Source organism: Mya arenaria, chromosome 8 (assembly GCF_026914265.1).
Source record: "Mya arenaria isolate MELC-2E11 chromosome 8, ASM2691426v1".
Classification (NCBI taxonomy): Eukaryota; Metazoa; Mollusca; class Bivalvia; order Myida; family Myidae; genus Mya; species Mya arenaria.
In genome coordinates this window covers 64,393,433-64,415,965 of record NC_069129.1, presented here as the reverse complement: position 1 = coordinate 64,415,965, position 22,533 = coordinate 64,393,433, and the positions used below count along the sequence as shown (strand labels likewise).

Genomic DNA, 22,533 nt, shown 5'->3' with positions numbered 1-22,533 from the left:
TGTTCATTTGATTTTCCATTTGTCAATTTCTGTTTACGAGCCCACTCACCTGTAGTATGGGCATTTCCTGTTGAATGGTGAGGTCAAGGCGTCGGTCAGGGCCGTAGATTTTGTTCACCATCTCATCTTTCTTCCCATTAAGCCGGGGACCCTGTACCTCAATCTTCTGTTTACCCCGCACGAACACCGTACTTACGTAGCTCGCCTTACTAGGGCCGCCAGTGCCCCCACTCCCACCCAGGGGGTTGTCTGGCCCCTGAGTCGGGGCCATAAATGTGGTGGAAGAGCTACCCAGGTTGTACGTGAGTCCATAGATACGCAGGTCACCCATCTGGTGCGGTGTTAGCGTCATCTGAACCTAGATTGGTTAAGCAAATATATCATAGGTTTGATTTTCATAATTTGCAAGTCAAACTAAAAATTGGATGTGTTGGCAGTTGGTAGCGCCCATTTTATTCCAGTTAGGGTCACCTTGACCTTTGACATGAAAAATCAATAGGACCATCTACTGACCATGACTTATGTGCATACCAACTTTGATGACTCTTAACCAATTCGGTCAAAAGTTATTGATCGGAAATCACTCCTTCTAGTAACAATCACCATGACATTGACCCAATAATCAATAGGGGTTATCTACTGACCATGATCAATGAACATACCAATTTTGAAGACCCCTTATTAGCTGTTAAAATGTAATTGACCAGAAACATACGTGTGACGTCTACGCAACCGGTTAAAGTAATCCCTGTGTCTGCCATGCTTTATAGGCATCACAAAAAGCAGCTGTTAAAGGGAAGACAATTGTGAGATATTCATTTATTTCATAGGATGAGCTCTTAGTAATATATTCACAAATGGAGCTGAAAATATTCTTGAAAATGGATGTAATAATCGTACAGTTTTCACATAAAATTTAATGAAAGATTAACTGAATCGCATAGTATACTCACTGGGAGCCTGTCATTTCCCTGAAGGACAATCTCTCGCACCACCTGACCATGAATGATCTCATCAGCAAGATTGTTCTGAAATGTCATGAAAAACAAACATATGCATTGTGTATGCCTCATACAAACAAGAGCTGTCACAGTAAGTGACAAATGCCCCTGTAGTGCAATCCAGTTCAATTGATTATGCAATAACTCATATGCCTACATGAATGAAGAGCCATTTTACAAAGGCCACCGCGATGGTTGACATGAAGTGTGGAGGAGTGATGCAGTAAGAGGAAGGCATGAGTGTCTTGCAATGATAATACATCAAAGTCAAATATTAGTAGTTGCATTCAGTTTTTTTGTATGACATTGCCGGACCATTAAAACAAGCTGATTATCAATCTTCTGTAAAGCACATGTAAAACTTGCTTATTATTAACTTGACACTTGACTTTGTTTCTTTGATCATATTTTTAAATGATGATTTCTGAGTGAGATAACAAGTGAACATACAATCATAATTTATTGAACAAAATAAAGATAAAATAAGTATTGAAATGATATGAGTCAAACATTAGCATGAATAATTATCAACAAGCACTGAGAACTATTGTCATGAGAACAGTACATGGGCACATGTGATCTCACTTAATGTTTCTCTTTCAGTCTTCCTGTACCCGGCAACTGGTATCTTCTTTGCTTGTTTATTCAAAATCAAATACCCTTACTGTATTTGCACAGTTTGCAAAACACTGAATTGACATTCAAGGCCTCACTATTTTATATCCTTGATGTGGGTGCATCATTATTTTTTACCCTTCAATCAATCGATCAAGCGATAATTGAAATGGCTTTCTGGCACATTGCCCCATTGTAGTAAGTGTCATAAACTGCGTGATGTAGATAATTCATAGTACAAGAACAGTGTGTGGTGATTTTGCATGCGATTTAGAATTGCAGTTTGGATTGTTTGATGTTTTTCTCTCTTAAAAATATGAATATCCACAATTTAAGTACCGTAAATGACTGGGTATTAGACGCACTTTTTTCCCTCAGATTTTGATGCAAAAAAATGCCTGCGTATAATACCCAGTAACAATTTTTTTAACTTTTTTTCTGAGGTCAATTTCAAGCCGAGAGTTTGTTTAGATTTATGTAGAAAGGGATGTTACTCGCGTCATATTGATCGAGTATATACGGGTTAAAACGGTAGTTGAAGATCGGGATACGGTATATCGTAAGACATTTATAATTTCAACAAAAATAAAAAAAAATAATAATTATTTCCCAAAATAATTTATTTTGCGTACCTAATTTTCGGGCACCCAAAGGACATCAATCATAACTTTCATAGTTACCAAGTTTCACAGACGAAGATTATTGATTTTTATATTTACAATGCCTGGCTAGATTACCTTACTGTATACACCACTGAGACAATTTAATTAGTTACTACCCATCCTAAACGATTTATTGCTTGTTGAAATGGAAGTGTGATATATTTATTTGAGGATTAAACAAACAAGGGCAATCAAGGGATTAAGAAAACATCGACATGGCATGTTTGTAAAACGATCTGCCAATAAGCTTTTAAACTTGTACCACACTTATAGACTATATGAAGCAATACTCGTACAGTTATACATTAATCCTGCATAGCAATGTCCATGCTCTCCACGAGATCCTCGTGGGTATAACTGTAAGTTATGTGACGTCACACAGTGTGACTCTTTGATCTGAAGCCGATAGAATGTGTTTATTCAGTTCAGTGCATGTATAAAATGGTGTTTTAATTAACTTCATGAAGGATTTACACTTATAGGCGTAATAAATAAGTTTATGACCATTGATTACTCGGATAAATTAATAAGTGGTAAAAAGCAAACATGAAGAAAAAAGGCAAGTTAAACAAACATGTAAATAAAATGTAAAAATGATAATTTTCTATGTATTCGGAGAGCGAAAAAAATAATTAATTTATGGTGTCCGCACTCTTGTGAATTACGGTATTCAATATTATTTTGAATAATAAATTGAATTAAACAATAATCAAACTTACATATAAAAAAGCAAAGTTGGGCACTGTCAAAATATTTTTTGCATAACATAACTTTTCATTCTCGACAGTATGGTTGTATGGTTTTAAAGATAACCATCGCCATTTTCACGAAAAAAAATTTTTTTGTCACTGTCAACAAACATGGTGGCTGAAAATGCCGGACGATTTTGACATTTTTTCTATGCGTCTTTTAACCAAAAACATAGATTAAAAGTTTTTTTCTCGGATTTTTCACAGATTTTTTTCCCTGCGTCTAATACCCCCTATCGTCTTATACCCAGTCATTTACGGTACCCACAAAATTTCAAGCTCACAAGCATAAATTATTTCACAGTATGTTAATTTGTAAGTTGGTCCAATTGAAGCAAGAATCTCACCTTAGCAGTGACCATGGTTTCATTTGTAATGAGCTGAGGTTTATCATGGCTGCCGATGGTTGGTAGGAAACTCCATAGCAACATGACATCAGTCAAGGTCAAGGCCACCTTCAGTGGGTTTACCAGGTAGAACTCTACGGTGATGGGCTCTGGGAAAATTTAAAAATAAGTTATATCAATTTGTAATATCACAGAAGACTTTCTATCAAGCTAACATACTGAGCCAGTATGAGACGGTATTCATAAAACAATTTAACTCATTTCCTAATGTAAGTCATTTTCCTAAGTTAAATATCTTACTGGTTATTTGATATAAAAGCTTAATGCTAACTGAATCGCTTTGTTTTTGAACAGGGTTGTTTTCAACCCTGTTCAGTGTAGCCACAAACTCGACACTCACAACATAAAATGCCTATTAATAGTAACAAGTGTCATCTGTCTCTTTACCACCAAAACTTTAGTTTGAGAAAGTGCGGACTATATAAATTGCAAGCTATGTTTCCAATAACGAGCTAGATTTGACAAAGCAAGAAGCAATCATAACGCAATATCTATTTTAAACATTTAATTTGTTGAACTTAAATAAATAAAGATAATATTAAAGTAGTATCCCTGGGCCCAAAAATGAATGAACATCGAAACGTAAACAAAGAATTACTATCCACTCAACGCGCATCATTCCATCACGTGACACAATGATCTCATTGATCTCAATGATCGCACAGTTTCCCCGCTTAAAACATCACATGATAGCCCATGTGTGAATAACAAACGCACGGCATTTTGACAGGCATATACTAAAGTGCTGACAAGTTAGCTGACGATATAGAAACAGAAGAGAGTTGCTGACCATATAGACAATGAAGGAAAAAAAGTTTTGAAATTCAAGATTTTTCAAGACTTAATGTTAACTTTATTTTATATACTTTTTATAGTGTACGTATAGACGGATGTTTGTGTATTTATTTTTGAAAATGGCATTTCATTGAAATGAATTGAGTTATATTTTTTGCTAGTTTGGTGTAAAAATTCGAAAATATCACGGATTTAATAACTATTTTAGGTGTTTCATCTATAATTGTTTGAAATCAAATATTTTAATTTTGATCATTTTAATTAAGAAACTATTTCTCTTTAATCTGTTGTATTTTCGAAGTTGTTTTGTGAATAACAAGTCAAACATAGGCAAACTCTTGCTAATGAGTAATATTTGATTAGTATATATTTCATTTTCTTGGTTGGGAATAGCACAATCATTCACCCTTTTTCATATTTTCATTTTCTATTATTAAACCCCACACATTTACGGGGAGGAAGGCTTCGTGGAGTTTGTTTCTATGCTGTTTCAATAATTCACCAGCCGTTGCATATTATCTTTTTATCGTTCCTCCCCGCTGATAATCCATTTTTTATGTAAATAATGTATATATCATTTTAAAATACTATTTAAAATTTTAACAATGGCCCTGAAAAGGATCATTTTCAATTTCATAATTAGTATAGTCTGTGTAAATGCCAACATCTAATTACCAACCGGAAACGGTTTTAGTGTATATTTTAAATTCACCCTGGATGATCAACCAATTTCTATTTTATATCTTTGGTTAATAAATCCTTGGCAAGCCTAACTCATATTGTAACTCCATAGGATGGAGTTATGCTGGGATTGGTTACATTCTCCATCCTGGTTTGCCTGCTTACACAGCGACATTAACTTTATTGTCAATAAAATATTAATTTGTCATTTACCATCATGCTTCAATAAACCTGGGTCGGCCCCTGTGGTTGTTTTACACAGGGACTCTTAGATTCGCCTTATTAATACACACATGATCGTGAATCATAATGGTAAAAACCCGTATAAAACCCTGTTCATAAAGCGCTATCAGCGCTTTGATTTATTAATGTTAATGAATAAAAATATTTTCATTCTAAAATCACCGATACTTTTCTTATAAATTGACTATGAAAATTTTAAGAATTCAACTTACGGTAAGTTAAGAAATAACTTTATAAGATGTTTTATGAAAACAAAGAAAACAAATAGCAGCGGCCTCTTCCTTGAAAGAACTAGCATGACACATAATCCTATTTATTAAGATTGAGGTAATTAGTGACCATACTTAAATCTATGACAGGATTCTGTAATTCCTGAGCTTTAATTAAGTAAAAGAAATAAGAGGAAGAATTGCATGATATATCGTTGCTCAATTTGACCGCCATGTCACAATTATAACCTTTTTAAATATTGAAGCTCTGCCATAAAGGAGAATGTGTAGCCATACGGCAGTCCAAAAACCTTGAATCAGGCCTAAAATATATGTCTGTTTCCTGTAACATTCTGAACAAAATTTGGGTCAGTAGGTATTTTTATTCTTTTCATATCTTGTTTTTGGTAAATGTCAGACGGAGTTTTAAAGCTTATCGATTTAAAAAAACACATTTTCATACTTAGATTTAATAAAAGTAACAGCCAGTAGAAGGTTGTTGCAATAATGTATCACCAACGTACGAAATACCGGTGGTTACTTATTACCGGTGTAATCCGAAAAATCCGAATATCTAGTTCATGAGTAGCACTTCCGGTATCCTTTGTTTACAATATCTCCTGGTATCTAAATTTTTAGATTTTTTTTTTTAGGGCAATATTTTGTTTAATATACACTTTACTTCTGCAAGGTAAACTATAATTCTATACCCAGACCTGCAAACATTGCTGACATAATAATTTTAGCTAACAGACTGGAAGTTTAATGCAGTAGCTACATTTCCCATGATTCAACCAATATTAAGTAACTGAAAAATCCAAGATGGCAGCCACGGTCGGTAAACAAAAGGCAATTAGAAATCAATAATTGTGTTCTCGGGTATACAAAACTTATTGTTACTGATGGCAAAATGATTTTTCTTAAATATGAGTGAAATTTAAAGAAGCTTGCATGCAACCTAGCCAAAATTCCTTTGGATAGTTTCTTAATACGCTGGTAATTGGTACATCCAGGATAAATTCATACCAGAAATGTTCATTACTAAGAGTGGATTCTGACTAAAATACGGTTTTCAGAACAGGCTAGAGATCACTATTTAATTTTTTTAATTTTTGAACATTTCACAGAACAGGCTAGAGATCACTATTTAATTTTTTTAACATTTAAACATTTCAGTCGGAAATTAAAATAAGAATTGGTCATCTAACTGGAAACAGACAAAAATTAAGGCCGTAGATGATTTCCATTACATGTACAAGCATATTACAAGTATGTCTCACACTACAACATCAATGGACAAACCTCTGACATACGCCACTGGGTTGAACTTGTTGTCTGTCTTGTCTGTGTAGAGTGTCTTCACAGGTCGGTGCACGACAGGAAGTGAGCCATTGACTGACATGACAAGCAGCTCTTCCAGTCTCTCCCACTTGCCGGCAGCTGTATCAGAGTCCTCAAACCAGACACCACTCGCATACATCTTGTCACCTAAGTAAGGTAGAATGGTCAGCTTTGTTATATAGGTGAAAGGAGAGTGTATCTATCCACTTCTTTATTTCATTTCACTATTAACCTTTTGGCTTACACCATACGTGGGGATGTAAATGAGTACAGTGCTTGTATAAAATCACTAGTGAAATTATAAATTTATTGCTCACTCTGTAAAACATATTGCGCCGAAATCATATTGCGCCGAAATATGCAATTATTCTCTACATACATAACCAAATTATCTTTTTTTGAAAACATGAATTTCCCATCACTAAAAAATGAACTTTTTATTAAACATAATAATACTAATGGTTAAATTAATAAGTAGATGTGGAATGTTTTCACCAAGCCCAGTAAAACATGCTCGAAATCTAACACTTATGTTCGATGTCAACACTCCAGAATTGAGCAAGCCCAGAAAGCATGTCAACAGTGCAGGGCTTGCGGGCCCCTGCAGCACTGCAAGCCAGATACTTTGTTGTAGCATGACAACCCTCACAAGGTTTGCATTGTGAAACAGACTAAGGTATCCGAAGTGTAGGTTAAAGCAACATCTTAACATGTACAATCAAGTACTGCGTACCCTGTGAAGGTGTAGGCCGGGCCCCCAGGAGGACCTTGGTGGCGTTACTATCCAGGGCAGGGAGGGGTAACTCTGGCAGGGTGTTGGATTGAAGACCGGTCTCTTCAGCCTCCTGCATTAGCAGTTGCTGGAACAAAAGAAAACAAGATGATAAAGAAGAAATCAGCATTTAAAATAAAATTTAGAAAATTTGCTTAAATTTGCTATCTAAATTTCTTTTATCATTTAATGTCAATAATGGTATGCATTGTTAAATCACTTTTCACGGCGGAATGGTTGCTTATTTTGTCAGGAGACGTTGATAATAAAATCAATTGGCCCTCTAATCAACCCATGTACTTATGATTGCTTTCTACAACCAATATTTCTGAGTAGATATGATATCTTGTTTAAAGCGAATGTCTTTACTTGTTAATTTAGGCAAGGTTTATTTGGGTTGCAAAATAAAAATTAAGCCTAAACTTGTTACACTCAATATTTAACTGAAAATCTGGATCTTAAGATATTTTGCAATATGCTTGTTAATTAGATGTCAGTGAGAAAAAAAGAAACTAAAATAACCTACATGAATCATTAGCCTGGTAGGTTACAAGTCTACCTCTTTACTTACCCTATACACAAACAGGTACTCCCGGAGGAAGGAGTTTTGCTGCATGGCGGACTGCTTGCTGTGCTCAGTGAGGAGGTGTTTAAACGCCACAGTCGCGTTCTCCAGCTGCTTCAGGTTGTGAGACTGTCGACCCACAGTGAAGTTGATGTGGTCCTCTGACAGGGACCATCCCTTACCCTTGTATATCTGCAGGGCCTGGCTGTACGCTCGCAAAGCATGCTTCCTCTGGAGGGATAGCAACAACAATTGATTTTCGCATGTAAGTGCCTTATTTCATTACGAGATAAACACTTGAATAGACATACCACTTCAAGAAGGGTATGACTTTAAAAACTTACTTAAGACATTATGACAAGACATTTACTTTTGAAAACAAAAACAGTATTTTGAGAAAATTTGATTCACAAATATGGAATTGTATTTATGAACAAAGATTAATAATTCCTCTACTTCTGGCTAAATAATCATACACTGCTAGTGAAATAAAAAAAATGATAACATCAGCTGAATTTCTTATGACTCAATAGTGAATGCCATCAGCAAGAAGGTATTCGTACCTGTCCGGCCTTGGTGAACCTGTGTCCAGCTAGAATCATGTGAAAGGCATATTTGCGAACCATTGGGGCCCGCATGTTGATGAAACAGTGGGCTGCCTGCTCCAGTAACAGTGCACTACGCAGGTCAGACTCCTGGGGGTGGAGAAAGAATAAATACCCGTAAATAAAGACAATAGTAGTCAGAAGTTGAGTTCTTAAATTTGGAAAGCATGACAACTTTCAACGTTTCATTTGAGAGCTGCCAAGGACCTATATTCAATAGAATACTTATCTTTATCCTTAAACATGCCTCATTACATTCAATCTATTGGTTCATTATTTTTACAGCCAAATCAAAGAATTTGGATTCTGTCTTAAATTCAAATTAAATCTAATTTTGACATGGAATATGGCCACAGGGTCCATGATTTCAACAGTCTTAATCTCAAAACAGAAAAGCAAAAATATATATGACAAAAGATCAATTTTAGTCCATTCCATTTATAAAATATATGTGAATAACTCTTTCAAATGGTAATAATTTAAGAATTTTTTTACTAACAATTATTACTGGGTAATATGAATAATGATATCAAAAAATAAAGAATGCAATTTTTTTTTAGTCATCAGTTTGGACGTAGCTGGAGACTGAAGACAGACTGAATTTTATAACTGATGATCCTTTCAACAGAAAGTGATAGAATTCAGTCGGAATAAGATTTTTTAAAATTTCCTTTACAACTTCATGCAATAGGTTTCCAAAAAACCATTTCATAAGCCAATCCTGAATAATTAAAATTTAACAAAATAAAGATATGTACCCAACAAAACTTTTAGCAAGAATGAAACAGGGGACATATTCATCAAAAATCTTTCTCAAGTAGTCCTAAATGTCCTATTTCTCTACATTTATTCTAAAGTCCCTCTACCTGGTACTTTTCATCAAATTTATTCACATGGAATCGTAACTTAGTTTTTTGTATTGTAGAAACCTACTTAGTTTCCTTTATATTCAGCTTAGAAAAAAGGCAACTTTTTACTAAGTTGAAAGTTCAGCCTAATTTGCTATATAAAAACCGCCCCTGAATGTTGACAGTTACATACATGAATATGTAATGTTATTCACACCATCGGCTACGACTTAATCAATGTTACTATACAACTTGAAAACCAGACTAAGTAAATTGTGATGAACATTACCTCACTCATCATCTTAATGAACTGCATGGCGGCATCCTTGTACTTTCCCCGGCTCTTCAGGGCCTCTGTACTGACCAGGGTAGCCCTCACAGAGTAGGGCACATTTCTGGGACAAGAGACAAATCATTCATAGGTATGTAAGAAAAATATAGTCCCCTTCATTCCAATTATTTTTGGTACATCTAAATAACCATGCCAATTAAGGGTTTAAGAGATTGGCCTTTATACCAGAATGTTGTTTTCATTGCTAACCAAGCTTGGTGGTATTGCTCAAATCGCCTTGATGATATGAAGGACATGTGCTAGTTTTGAGCTTCAAACAGTTTTCCATGTTTCAATAAAATGCTCTTGCCTTGAAACGTAACTTTATGGTTTAACATTTAAGGATATATGTTCTGTATTGTTGTACAATACACAAGTCAAAATCGACGTTTGGCCATGGTGTCGTTACTTAAATATTTTGCGTAAACATTAATACCAGAACGAGGCTGAAAGTCACATGTTGGCGCATATCGTCATTTAAAATGACCGGGAAAATACATAATTCCCGGATCTTATTTTGTTTTGTTTACAAATATGATCACACAGGAATTGAATTTGACCTAATTTGTTGAAGATATATCCTTTTTCTTGGGATATATTCTGAAAATGGGGAAATTCAGAGGCTAATTTGTGGAACAATAAGTGTCCGTCTCGTGTAATCGATAAGACAAAGAAGGGTAACAGGGCCCTGACTTAGTTACTAGAGTTAATAATAGTTTACTGCAATTCTAAAAGGTTCATTCTGGTATTCAAATATTCGAATATTCGATCGAAAGAATTACCGAATATTCGAATATCAATTTTGCCATTCGTTTGCATCCCTAATTATTTATAATAGTCACTACCAGTATTCATGATGAAAATAAAACATAGAGTGGAAACAAAAAATCTTCATTTGTTACTGTTTTAAACCAGTACATACATCTATAATCCTCTATCAAAACCATGACAATCAATTAAACAGGTAAGGAACTTCACACTAGCCCAAAGGTTGAAACTATAGACCAGTATTAATGTTTTGGGGAAAATAGAACATTTTAATGTTCCTATGATTAACATAAAGTCAGGCTTGTAGACATTTGTATATATTACATTAAAAACACGCAAATTTGTTGAATTGATATTCCCCTAGTTCAACAATTCAAGCTCATGCATGAAAATCTAAATTCTGACGACAAAAGGGATGCATTGTACAACAGTTTTAACATACTTATAAGGGCCCATCTTTATCATTAAAAATATTGAACTAAGGCTTACTTGCATGACTGTATGTAGGTTGTGATGGCCGACTCCATATAGTGGTCAGGGTAGGCTCGCTGGCCCTGCGGACCCTGCATAAATATAGCCAGGGATGCCATCTCCTGTAAAACACATACACATAGTATGCCTTGTGATATGTTCATAAGCTGTTGAATCAAGATGCCAATTTATGTGGCTAAAGCATTAACTCTAACCAATATCACTGCTATTAAAGTGCTTATTTATCAGGGAATATAACTAAAAATCCTCTATCTAACTCTTTATTGGTGTTTCAAAATATTGACGAAAGAAATTATTTTTTGCATTTTTAGTCCTGACAAGATGCTTTTGCTAATTTGTGAAAGTCGTGTCAATCTGGCATACTTCTATATTATTAAGTCATTTCCTGGATAAGGTGATTCTTTACATCATATTTGCCACAATTTCTGAGAAGTCAATTAAACTTGAAATAAAGAATCTAACCAAATTAATAATTATGATTCAGGGCTCTCACTAGGCTGAAAATTTTGGGAGAAGTGACTTCTCCCTTCAGCCAATTTAGGGAGAAGTGGGGAGACTTTAAGGAGAAGTGATATTTGTAACACCTGATACAAAAACTATGCCATACCATTCACCTAAGTTTATATTCACATAAAATTGATTGCTATTACTATATAAAATGTTCATTAAATAATGTATCATTTTTGGCTCAGCAAAAAGCATCTAAAATGAAACAAACAAAAAAAGACAGCTTAGGTTTTGAAATAATCAAAATGACCTAAATTAACTGTCAATATAGTAGAGGGACGAATCTTGTTTTGGTACGTTCGGGATGGGTACGAATGTCACATTTAGCTATGCTGTTATTTACTTGTCTCTTGCTAAATAATTTTAAATATGCTAACATTTAAAAACCAAATCACATTTAAATCACTGTCCTTGATGAAAAATTTACCAATACATAATGGGAGGTTGAAAAATTAACTTGGAAAATTGTTCTGACAAAATGGCGACCTCGCCGAATTTTTTTGACATCGTAAACTGTGACAGGAGAAAATCACTGTAAGTAAACTCTACATACAGCAAAAAATAAATAATTGTGTTTACAACTCAATTTTTATCATTTCACAAAAAACAATCAAATATTTGGTGATACGTCATGTTATTGATTTTCTTAGCGCATACTTGCCGAGATGGCTATATTACCGTCTGCTTCAAAAGCAACAATGTTTAAATGTCTTGCATTGTTTGTTCAATACATATATATTAATTACTTTTTAACTTCATTAATGCTTGACATGATTTTCCATAATTAGGTTGCCTTTTCTATCTCATTTTAATGAACTTATATCATTTGATCAGGGTCTTCTCAAAGTACATTCTGATTGGTTAACTTTCAATAGCTCCGCCTACTGGCGATGTTTTGGTAATTGGATGACACGGCCCAATTATCGGATTAGGAGATTACCAATTTGTACGAATGACTTATTGCCTGTTTTGACTAATTTGACAATGGCAAAATACTCGCTGATTGACAGATTTACAATGTGCTAAGATTTTCGGCTTTGATGTTACAAATGGGCAAAGTCTGGGAATTTTAGGCGACCACTTCGCCCAAGTCGCCCCCTCGCGAGAGCCCTGTGATTAATTACAAAGTCAGATCTAACTTTTCTTGGGTCAAAGCATTTCCCTAATCTCAAATTGTAAGGAGGAAAAGCAAAGCTAGATGAATTTAGACAACAACATCATATCACATCCTACCAGTGCCCCAGCAAAATGCAGCCATGCATGGTCGTTGTTAAAGTCTCGTTTAGCTGTGTGGTACGTATTGTAAGAAAACTCATACAGCTGAAACAGGAAGGCCAGGTCAGCTAGGCGTCGCATCTGTAGTTCAGGGGCATCCTTCGAGTAGCTGGAATCAATTATAATTTTTTTATAAAACTACCAGGAATGCATTTATGCACTTCAAAATAAAAAAAATACATTTACTTTTAAGATTTTAATCCCAAAGGTGTCTTGACATTATAAGAAAGAAAGTTTCACTGAAAGAGTGATAAATATTTTCAGAAAGAATTGAATTAATTTCTTAATATTTGTTATAATACAAATGCATAACTTCAGAAAGTAACGTTATCAGTTATAGCAATCTAAATAGACAAGTATCGCCATCTTATTCAATCTTACGATGCCGTATATACCATATAGTCCTATAAACTGTACACAAGACTGCAAAATAAGTAAACTCACACGACAGTGGTTGCAGTGTTCGTGACTTGGCTGGTCTTACTAGGGTTACCCCCAAACAGCTTCTTGGCCGTGCCCATAATGGATTTACGGATTCCAGTCCTCGACATCAGCTTAATGAAATATATTTAATATAGTCTGTCTTACCGGGTAATAGGTCACAAACCCATATAATTGAATCTTTCATCTTTTAATTTAATATCATTTCTCCAAGGAAAATTCACTGGTTTTTTTTAAATCAAACTGGATACTGCTAAACAAAAACTTCTAAACAAAAACAAGAGCTGTCACAGAGACAGCGCGCTCGACTATGCCGCCGCTTTTCAGTTTAAGGATTGAAAAGTTTTGGCGAAACATGGATCACTGTAAAATTGCGTCACACCTTGGTTAAACGTCCCTACCAATTCATTCAAAGTCCTCATCTGCCTCTCAGCCCAGGGAATGAGAGCCCGCACGGCAAACTCATGTATAAAGATACGGAGTCGGTCCTGGTCGCTGGCAGTGAGGCACATCCCGTGACCTGATACACGACCCTTCTCCAAATGGAACGACCCAGACTTGGACATGTTCGAATGCATACTGCTGATACTGGTCATTGAGCTCTGTAGATATAAAAAATACTCTTGTACCAAATCATTTCATATTAAAGAGCTGACAGCCCTTGCATGCTGGTTAGAGATCAGTAATTTTGACAACTCAAGGGCCATTTCTTACGAGTTAAGCAAGTGATCTGGCTGTTGATCAAACTCAGTCACAATATTATGCCAATTCACATTGTTACTAAGTTTGGTAAAGATTCGATAACAAATGCTTATGTAAGAGTACAGACATGAAAGTGTGACAGCACCGTCGCTAGACAACATGATCCCTTTATCATTATCTGCCATGCTATGCAGGCGACGTATATGTACTTAAATTTTGATAACATTGCTTAAAGGATGAGAATTGTTTCAGCATTAACAATCAAATCATCTGGACAAGCAACAACAATCTCACTTTTTAAATATTTCCCAATTTATCATAGCCTTACCTTTGTTGAAGGTATCTGTGGATAATCCTCAAACCCAGGGCTATTCAAAGGGCTCTCATTGCTGAGAGCCAGTGGGTGGTCAATAACAGCAGAATTGTTGCCCACACCATTCACACCTGCTGAGGATAATGTATCAAGCGTAATTCTAAGCTAATTACCATGTAGAAAACTTACAAGTTAAAGTTCACTCCGAGACAATACCAATTATGTTTAAAAACTGTATTAAAGAAGGCATGCAAATCAATGACATTATAGATCAATAGCCAATTGTTCTCTAATCATTGATAATGAACAAAATCAGTAAAAGCTACTGCATCAACTACCAGAGTTATTGAAATTATACACAATGAGGGAGAAGCGTAAGTAATGTATAATCTCAACAGTGTTCAAACTAGGCCTAAATAGCAGGGTGGGGCATCCCGATGCCCTTTACCAGCACCCTGCCGCCTTTTTACTATCCCTGCTATGCCTTTTGTTTGACAGAGTAAATTTTCAGGCATAAGTAGGAAAATAATAAATAACATAATTTTGACACTAAAATAAATATAACAGCTAATAAAGGTACCGGTATTCATACTAAACTATTGCTATTGAAAGTAGTTACTGTTACAACACATACACAATAAGAATTAAACATTGCCCTTGCAAGTGCCCCATTAAAGCTCATTCAATGTGCATCAAAAGTGCCCTTTCTGACCTAGCACCCTGCCCTTTTCAAATCCTGGCTGGAGCAATCACGAGGGTACCCACCATTTCCTTCAACATGTGTGACTGGTTCCGGTTCCCCCTCCTCCACCCTGCTGGGAAACGCCACATCTTCAGCCCCACTGCTGGCTGAGCCATCATAGTCAACCCCTTCCTGTAACACACACCACATACACAAACTAAGATGAGGTATTTATTACAGGAGCACCGGAAGTGGATCCCAATGGGCGTCCACTTTCTTAGTTGGCAAACTGACAACTCTCAAAACTTCCTTTTGCCAGTGTGATGGGTGTTGTCACACATAGTGAGTATGTGTATTGTCACTGGTACAAGGTGCACAGTGCTTTTGAGTTACAAATGTTCAAGTTTATATACTGCAAATCTATTACGACTATGCCAATAGTTTGACCTCCATTTCATACAAAGTAAGGAGGTTAGATTCAAGACAACAAATGTAAATACATATACAACATTATAATTTGAGCATAATAATATGATGAGGTTATTATTTTCTTTCGAAAGTGGTTAATCACACACAATTGACTTCATTTTAAATCTCATGCAGATAAAAAAATATACAACCAGTATGTGCAGAATCTGCATTTAAACAAAAAGACCGTAAAGATATTTAAAAATAGTGATGACCTTGAAAGGGCCACGAATAATACCAAGAAAACACAACAATTCTCCTCATGCAAAAGAAAACCCAGAATGTTTTTTTAGTTTGAAATGTTTATAAAAGTAATCATGCAACATTATATACATATGACAGTTATATTGCATTTGAGGCTAAGTCTTCACTTTATAAGTGACTTAGTGTCCACAATTTTCTTTCGTATTAAAACTTACTCAGGGTGTATGGAATATACACCTTGATCAAGTGACCATTCTTGACCTATCTGTCATAGTCATTTATGTACGAGACAAGATATTATTCACTGTCATAAATAACACATGAAAGCATATCTATACATTCAAACAAGCCAAATAAAGAATGTTTCAAAAATAAAACTGAACATACATACATACTGTGATACATACATGTATAATAAATAATACAAAAAGAAATAAAAAAAAAGTAACAACATATATGCCCTAACTTACCCAAGCTATAAAATATTTAGCCTTATTTGGCTTTTTCTGAAAACATTGCACACATGTATTAGTTGTGGAAGTCGGGTATTTCTATTGTTAGGCCAAGCTTCATATTAACCTTTTAATACAGCATGATTAACAAATCCACAATCCAACAAAAACGCACATATTTTATTAGATAGTTTAAACTGTTAAATATATGAAGCAAAGCTAATTGATCATCTTGTCCAAACAAGGTAAACTCTGCAAACTATTCATATACATGTATCTATAAAGTCTACATGAATCTACATTTGCCACCATTTCCACTCAAATATGGAGTGGGTAAGTATATATCAATGTATCTTCAATACCCCAGTTTCCGGTGTTTTGTGTAGGAACTGGCCCCAGGGGTCTGGCAGACTTGTGTCAGTTGCCATGGTTTCCACTGCTGTCATTGAGCGTGAGTTTATCTGCAGTAGGTGGCAGCTCTGGTGTCCAAATGATGACTTCATGGTCTGATATACATCCTCTGTCCTGAAATATAAACATGTTTATTTACATTGTATCTTGATATTTGGGGAATGCAGGTAGCTTTTTTTGGACAAATTCATAGAAAAGGAGTATTCCCATTGTAGTGAAATGAAAATGAATCCAATATTGAGTGGCTTATGAATTTTAAGATAATGACTATACTTACACATTGAAAGCAACATAGCTAGCCAAGCCCAGGAAAATCAATAATTTCTTATCTTATACAGAAACTTCATTTAAGTGTAATATCAGTATATAAAAGATATCAGACATTATAAATTACCCAATACTGTCATCTTTAATTGAATTCCATCAACATTGTTTATTTTCTATTCACAATCATAAACTTGGCAATTCCTTAATCAAACCCACTCAATAATTGCCAGGCTGAACCAATGGGCCAAACACTTTTCTTAAGTATATTAAGAATGAAATTTGTGACCACTATAACTGTTACTCACTTCTGCGCCTCAGCCTCCACCATATCATGCACAATAACGTAGTATTTGAGGATGTTCGGGGAGAACCATTGGGGGAGTTTGTTCGGGAACTGGGACTGCTGCTGTTGCTGGCTGCTGGATAGGGTCTGCAGCATGCGTAGTGGCTCAGGGTGGTTCGAGGACACCACAAATATGCCTGGTACAAGGGTTAAGGGTTAACATTTATGAAATTAAAAGTTGAGAATTAAAATATTTTATCATACAGTACTTTTCTTTACATGGAAGTGTTGCCATGTGTTTTTTTCCATTCTTTCAAGCTTAACAGGTTGAGAAGTCTTTATTTATTCATTTTTTTCTGTTTTCATTGGCAAATAGAGGTAAAAAAGTGGTGATTTGTTTTTATTTAGTTTTCAATAAAATATAATTAATTTGCTCAGCCAAATGATATGTATCGCTTAAGCTCTGTATCTCAATATATTGCTTTATCCATGATATTGCACATCCCAGAAGCTGACCAGACAAATCAGTTTGCCTTAAAGGATACAAGCTAGGCAGTGCTTCAGAAACTCATGCTCAGATGGCGGTAAAGTTTGAAGGAAGCACTCTCTGTATGCCTCAAACCAGGGTGTAGTAGCTGAAAATAAACAAAATTCATTATACCTTAAACTAGTCCTAAAAAGCCATAAAACACACTGATTTATCCTGACTCTTATTAAAGATAATAAAAAATATTATTATTTAAGTTCAACTGGAAAAATTCCATCAAATGAAAGAAAAAAACAATGGCCATTGATTAATAAAATAAGATTTAGAGACACTTAAATGATTTTATGAAAAAAAAGTTATCAAATGTATACAATATGGGGGGAAAACAGTGACATACAGCTGAGTTGAAGATCATAATCTCCAACAGTGATTACATTGCCCCGACTTCCCTCAGTCATCTGTGGTTGCTCATTGCTTACAGCATCATGCATCATCTTCTTAGCAACAGCGGGCGTTGACACATGACTGTTCATGTCCACCATGTTGATTCGAAGATGTTGAAGATTGTGCTGGACATTGTTTGGGTCCTTGATGTGAGCTGAAATAAAACAATAACTTAAACAATTTGTGTTTTTCCTGTCAGGAGTTAGAACATACTAACAAGAAATCTTGGTATGACAATATCACCTGTGAACATAAAATTTCCATACAAAACAAAAAAAATCTGTTTTTTTTATGTATAACATTTAAATATTTGTATATCAATCGATGGCGAATACTTGTTGTACGGTATACAGACAATTTAATAGCCTATAGATGAAAAAAAATACTAAATACCCTGATCAAATTTACGAGTTTAAAACCTTTGCCAGGGATTTTGACTTTAAAAAAACTCTGTTTGTGAAACCATGCCAATTTTATTTCTCACTGAGTGATTGGGTTTACGTCTGTCAAAATCCAGCTGTCATGGAAGAACCTGCTGTCTAAAGCCAATTAATTACCAGCCGTATTCATATAAGAGCATCCCTATAAAGAAATGCTTTGAAATATTTTGATGAAAAATATTTATAGCCAGGGAATATACTGTACTGATGAACTGTACTAACCTTCTGTTTTTAGTCGACAGAAAGGTTGAACCAACTGAACGAAAGATAGATTGTTTTTCTGACATAAGACTTCCGCATCACTGCTGGTTAGAACGGCAACTTGTGGACTAAACGTGCATTGAATGAAGTCATGTGCACTTTGTTTATGTTGTGCCATCTTTACTGAGAGAAAGTCATATTCTTAAAAAAATATGAAATGTCAAAACAGTGGTACCACTTCCTCCCATGTTGAAGATTTACGCATGCGCGAGTTTAATTTAAGGTTACATCACACTATTGTTTCTGCAAAACGGCAGTTTATGAAACGGTCAGACAAATCTGGAACCAATAACAAATTTAATCCTACTCCCAGGGCAAGTGTATTCAGTTGTTAACACATTCTAATAATTGATGAGCTCTAACTTGTAAAAATGCATTAATTTGTAAAATTAATAAGGCAAAATTGAAAAAAAATCGCTTTAGTTTCTGTCTCTGTTTCTGTACTGGGGCCACTTCTCTTTTTAGTCTACATTAATGACTTTCAGGACTCAGAATGTTCAATCCAAAGTCAGACTATTTGCTGATGATACTGCCATTTATTTAACTCTGTCAACAGCAACACAATCAGACATTCTCCAAAAAGATCTTGATACACTTGAACAGTGGAGCAATTAATGTGACATGGAATTTAACCCATGTAAATGTCAAGTCGTTCACATAACAAGGGCCAAAAAAAAACAATTTCAACATAGTACATTCTTTACCATTGCTTACTTGAATCTGTATCCTCAGCAAAATATCTTGGTGTTGATCTGTCCTCAGATATATCGTGGGACACACAAATAATCGCATCTCTAAGAATGCCAAGCAGCACATTGGGTTTCCTGAGGAAAAACATTAAGGTATACTCTGGACCACTGTTGAAAATCTTCTGCCTACAAAGTTCTTGTCCGCCCACAGCTTGAATATTGCTCCACAGTTTGGTGTCCCTTCACTGATACCAACATGAACCAACTCGAATATGTCCATGACATGACTGTGGACAAACATTAAGTGTAACAGACATGATGTAGTCTCTACAATGGCGTAGGCTTGATCATAGAAGAATAGATAACAGGCTTTCTCTTATGTACAAAATAACACATAACCTAATAGCAATCCCTATCTCTGGCTACCTTATGCCTCTGACAAGACCATTTAGACTTTATCACAGCTCCTTTTACAGATTAATATCTGCCACCACTGAGCTACTACAAATTCTCTTTCTTCCCAAGAGCCGTGTCTTCCATTGGAACAACTTCTCACCCAACATAATGGCCTATCCTACCCTGGAGCAGTTCAGTCAGGCTGTCTGCCAGATTGAACATGTCTCGCCATAGGGAGCTATCAAAACTAGTTTTAATTTTTAAACCTAATCTGTATCCTTAGTTTAACTTTGCTTTTAAAAGTACTGTTTCTTTCACAACTTTTACTAACATTCTTGCAGCTTGACGCGCAAATGTCTATGTCCCGGGGTAGTAGGGGTTTGACATTAATGGAAGAATGATAGATAGATGGATGATGGATGGATGGATGGATGGATGGATGGATGGATAGATAGTCTTTCATCTAATTATACCTTTCTTCCTGAAACCTACTGTCGTTTATAGATCCGTGCTACTGTGCAAGTTTATGATTTTTGTCGGTCGAAATCTGGCCTGGCTTTATATTACATGCTGGCTGAGGATCTTGTGACAGACTGAATTTAGAATCTAGTTTGCATGTACGCTGTGGTCACCCTTTTGGAGATGTATAAAGGCCGGCTCAGCCTCTTCAGCATATTTTTAGATATCGCGCAGTAATGTTGTCCGGTCCGCTGTCTTCTGGACATCCAATTCAGATAAATGTTTTTGGTCGCGTTGACTCCTACTGCGAAGTTGTGTTTGTCCGGGCAGGAATCACCATGCATTGGTAGGATATTTGACTAAACACGAATATCATCTGTCTTTAAGACACTCGTGAACATTTTTAGGAATAATAGTCTTGGCTTTTGGATCACTAGCATCATGTTTAAAATAGGTGAATAGCTTTGGAGAATTTGAATCACTGTTGACAATATCTTTAACTAGGTTATGATAGGCTTTTCTGCATTCTTCCTTAGTTTCTTTCTTCGGTGATTTGAATCTAGATTGATTTTAGGCCTTGACAGTATATATTTCCTCTTTGTATCCCCTTTTCTTTTGTCTTGATGTACGTTCTGCTGTCCATGGTTGATTAAAGCGGTTGTATTTGTCTTTAATATAATTGCTTGAAAAATAGCTCCCTAAGACTGATTTGAGTTTTATATACCTTCTTTAATGGAAAGGGCATTTACCTCAGAGAAAGCATTTTAAAAATGCTTATTTTGAAAGAAGTGCACACTATTTGTACTCTTTATTAATACAATACATTATTTGTGTATTTTTCGGCAATATTTTCCGATGCGAAGTGCAATAAACCGTCGTAAACACAACTGTAGACTTGTTCAATTGATGTCTTATACTGTTTATAAGTGATCTTGCTGGGGGGTTTTAAATGTACGTTTGAAAACATTTATTTGAACTTTAACATTGCTTCAAAGTGAACCATATTATTTTAAAATATGTCTTTATACTCCATTTTCAGTGTATGTCGTACACGAAAACATGTGCCAACCGTATACATAGGCCGCTAGAGGCAAATTGCTGCTGAAGTTTTCAAATGTTTACAAAAGATCTCTCCTGTATATATTCAAGAGCTTGCCTCTGTTAAATAAAAATGTACTCTTTCAGAAACAGTAACATGCTTGTGGTAGCAATTGTAAATAGTGTAATTTATGATAAGAAAAGTTTTCGGTTTGAAGCCGTCCAGGTATGTAACAGTCTACCAAACGAATTGCGTACAATCACGGATTTGAAAGAGTTCAAAGGACTGATCCATACCTGGAGTGGCCACACATGCGGATGTTCTTATGTGTGTATAGTTTCAACCACTGTTTTATATTACCCTTTGTGTATGTGCTAGCTTTTTTCACTGTCCCTACCGTTTCCTTAGTTTATGTTGCTGCAATTGCTTGTTGATCCAATACATTGCATATGTCGTTCCTGTCTGATCTGTATACCAACGTAGTATAGTTTAGTTTTAAAATGTACCTTTTTATGTTTCTATGTTCTGTTTATCATATGTCGTGTTTGTAAACAAAAGGGTTTTTTCTTAGCTTTAGTATGCTAGTCATGGAGTCATATCAATTCCGACAACTATACTGGAAGTGTTTTATACTATCTGGAAAAAAATTCAGAAACCGGTAACGTCGCACAATGCCGATTATGGAATTATATGTATTTTTGAGTGCCGCACATGCTACTAAAATTGCCATTTGAAATAACATATTTGTGACATTTTTTCATGATTATATAGGGCCCATACATATTACTCGTTTAAATCAGTATTTACATTGTAAATACTAACATTTGTTATCATGGAATATTTCTAGGTTTTTAAATTGATAAACAAATGCCGGTGTGACAGTGTCTGCATCATGCACATTGTAAGGCTCTAAACTAAACTTGAAAAAAACATGCGAAACAGTAATCTCAAATGTAGTATCTTGTTAATTAATTTCACGGACTACTATACATTGACTATACAAATTTAAAACAAAAAGATGCAAAAAAATCGCATAAGAATTGATCTCCTGATGTCCCTTATAGGATTCTGTTGTTTGCGCAATAGACTTTCAGTGGTCGCACTAAAACGCTGTCTTTTAAGCGGACGCTAAAGAAAGCGTTGAATAGTGTGGACGACATGCACAAAGAAGGGGTCAATAAAGACATTACCTCTATTTGAATAGTGCGGACGACATAGAAGTAGAACAA

The 22,533-nt window shown here is 35.3% G+C and overlaps 1 protein-coding gene across 5 annotated transcripts in view; it reads right to left on the bottom strand.

The window, feature by feature from the left end:
• The window catches only part of LOC128242892 (trafficking protein particle complex subunit 8-like), a 29,131-nt gene extending 10,215 nt beyond the window's left edge, over positions 1-18,916 (bottom strand). For 2 of the 5 annotated variants that reach the window (XM_052960304.1, XM_052960307.1), the window contains exons 1-20: positions 18,683-18,916; positions 17,974-18,174; positions 17,635-17,724; positions 17,112-17,286; positions 16,491-16,653; positions 16,147-16,182; positions 15,088-15,196; positions 14,338-14,456; positions 13,709-13,909; positions 13,311-13,420; positions 12,825-12,975; positions 11,082-11,185; positions 9,783-9,888; positions 8,604-8,735; positions 8,047-8,271; positions 7,437-7,563; positions 6,665-6,850; positions 3,375-3,523; positions 954-1,028; positions 50-358 (exon numbers count right to left, since the gene is read on the bottom strand). In XM_052960304.1, coding sequence (XP_052816264.1) covers positions 50-358; positions 954-1,028; positions 3,375-3,523; positions 6,665-6,850; positions 7,437-7,563; positions 8,047-8,271; positions 8,604-8,735; positions 9,783-9,888; positions 11,082-11,185; positions 12,825-12,975; positions 13,311-13,420; positions 13,709-13,909; positions 14,338-14,456; positions 15,088-15,196; positions 16,147-16,182; positions 16,491-16,653; positions 17,112-17,286; positions 17,635-17,724; positions 17,974-18,174; positions 18,683-18,839 — 2,925 coding nt within the window. In that variant the 5' untranslated portion in view covers positions 18,840-18,916. The remainder of the gene's footprint in view (positions 1-49; positions 359-953; positions 1,029-3,374; positions 3,524-6,664; positions 6,851-7,436; positions 7,564-8,046; positions 8,272-8,603; positions 8,736-9,782; positions 9,889-11,081; positions 11,186-12,824; positions 12,976-13,310; positions 13,421-13,708; positions 13,910-14,337; positions 14,457-15,087; positions 15,197-16,146; positions 16,183-16,490; positions 16,654-17,111; positions 17,287-17,634; positions 17,725-17,973; positions 18,175-18,682) is intronic. The other 3 variants (XM_052960306.1, XM_052960308.1, XM_052960309.1) reach the window with 3 other exon arrangements.
• Positions 18,917-22,533: the final 3,617 nt, after the last annotated feature.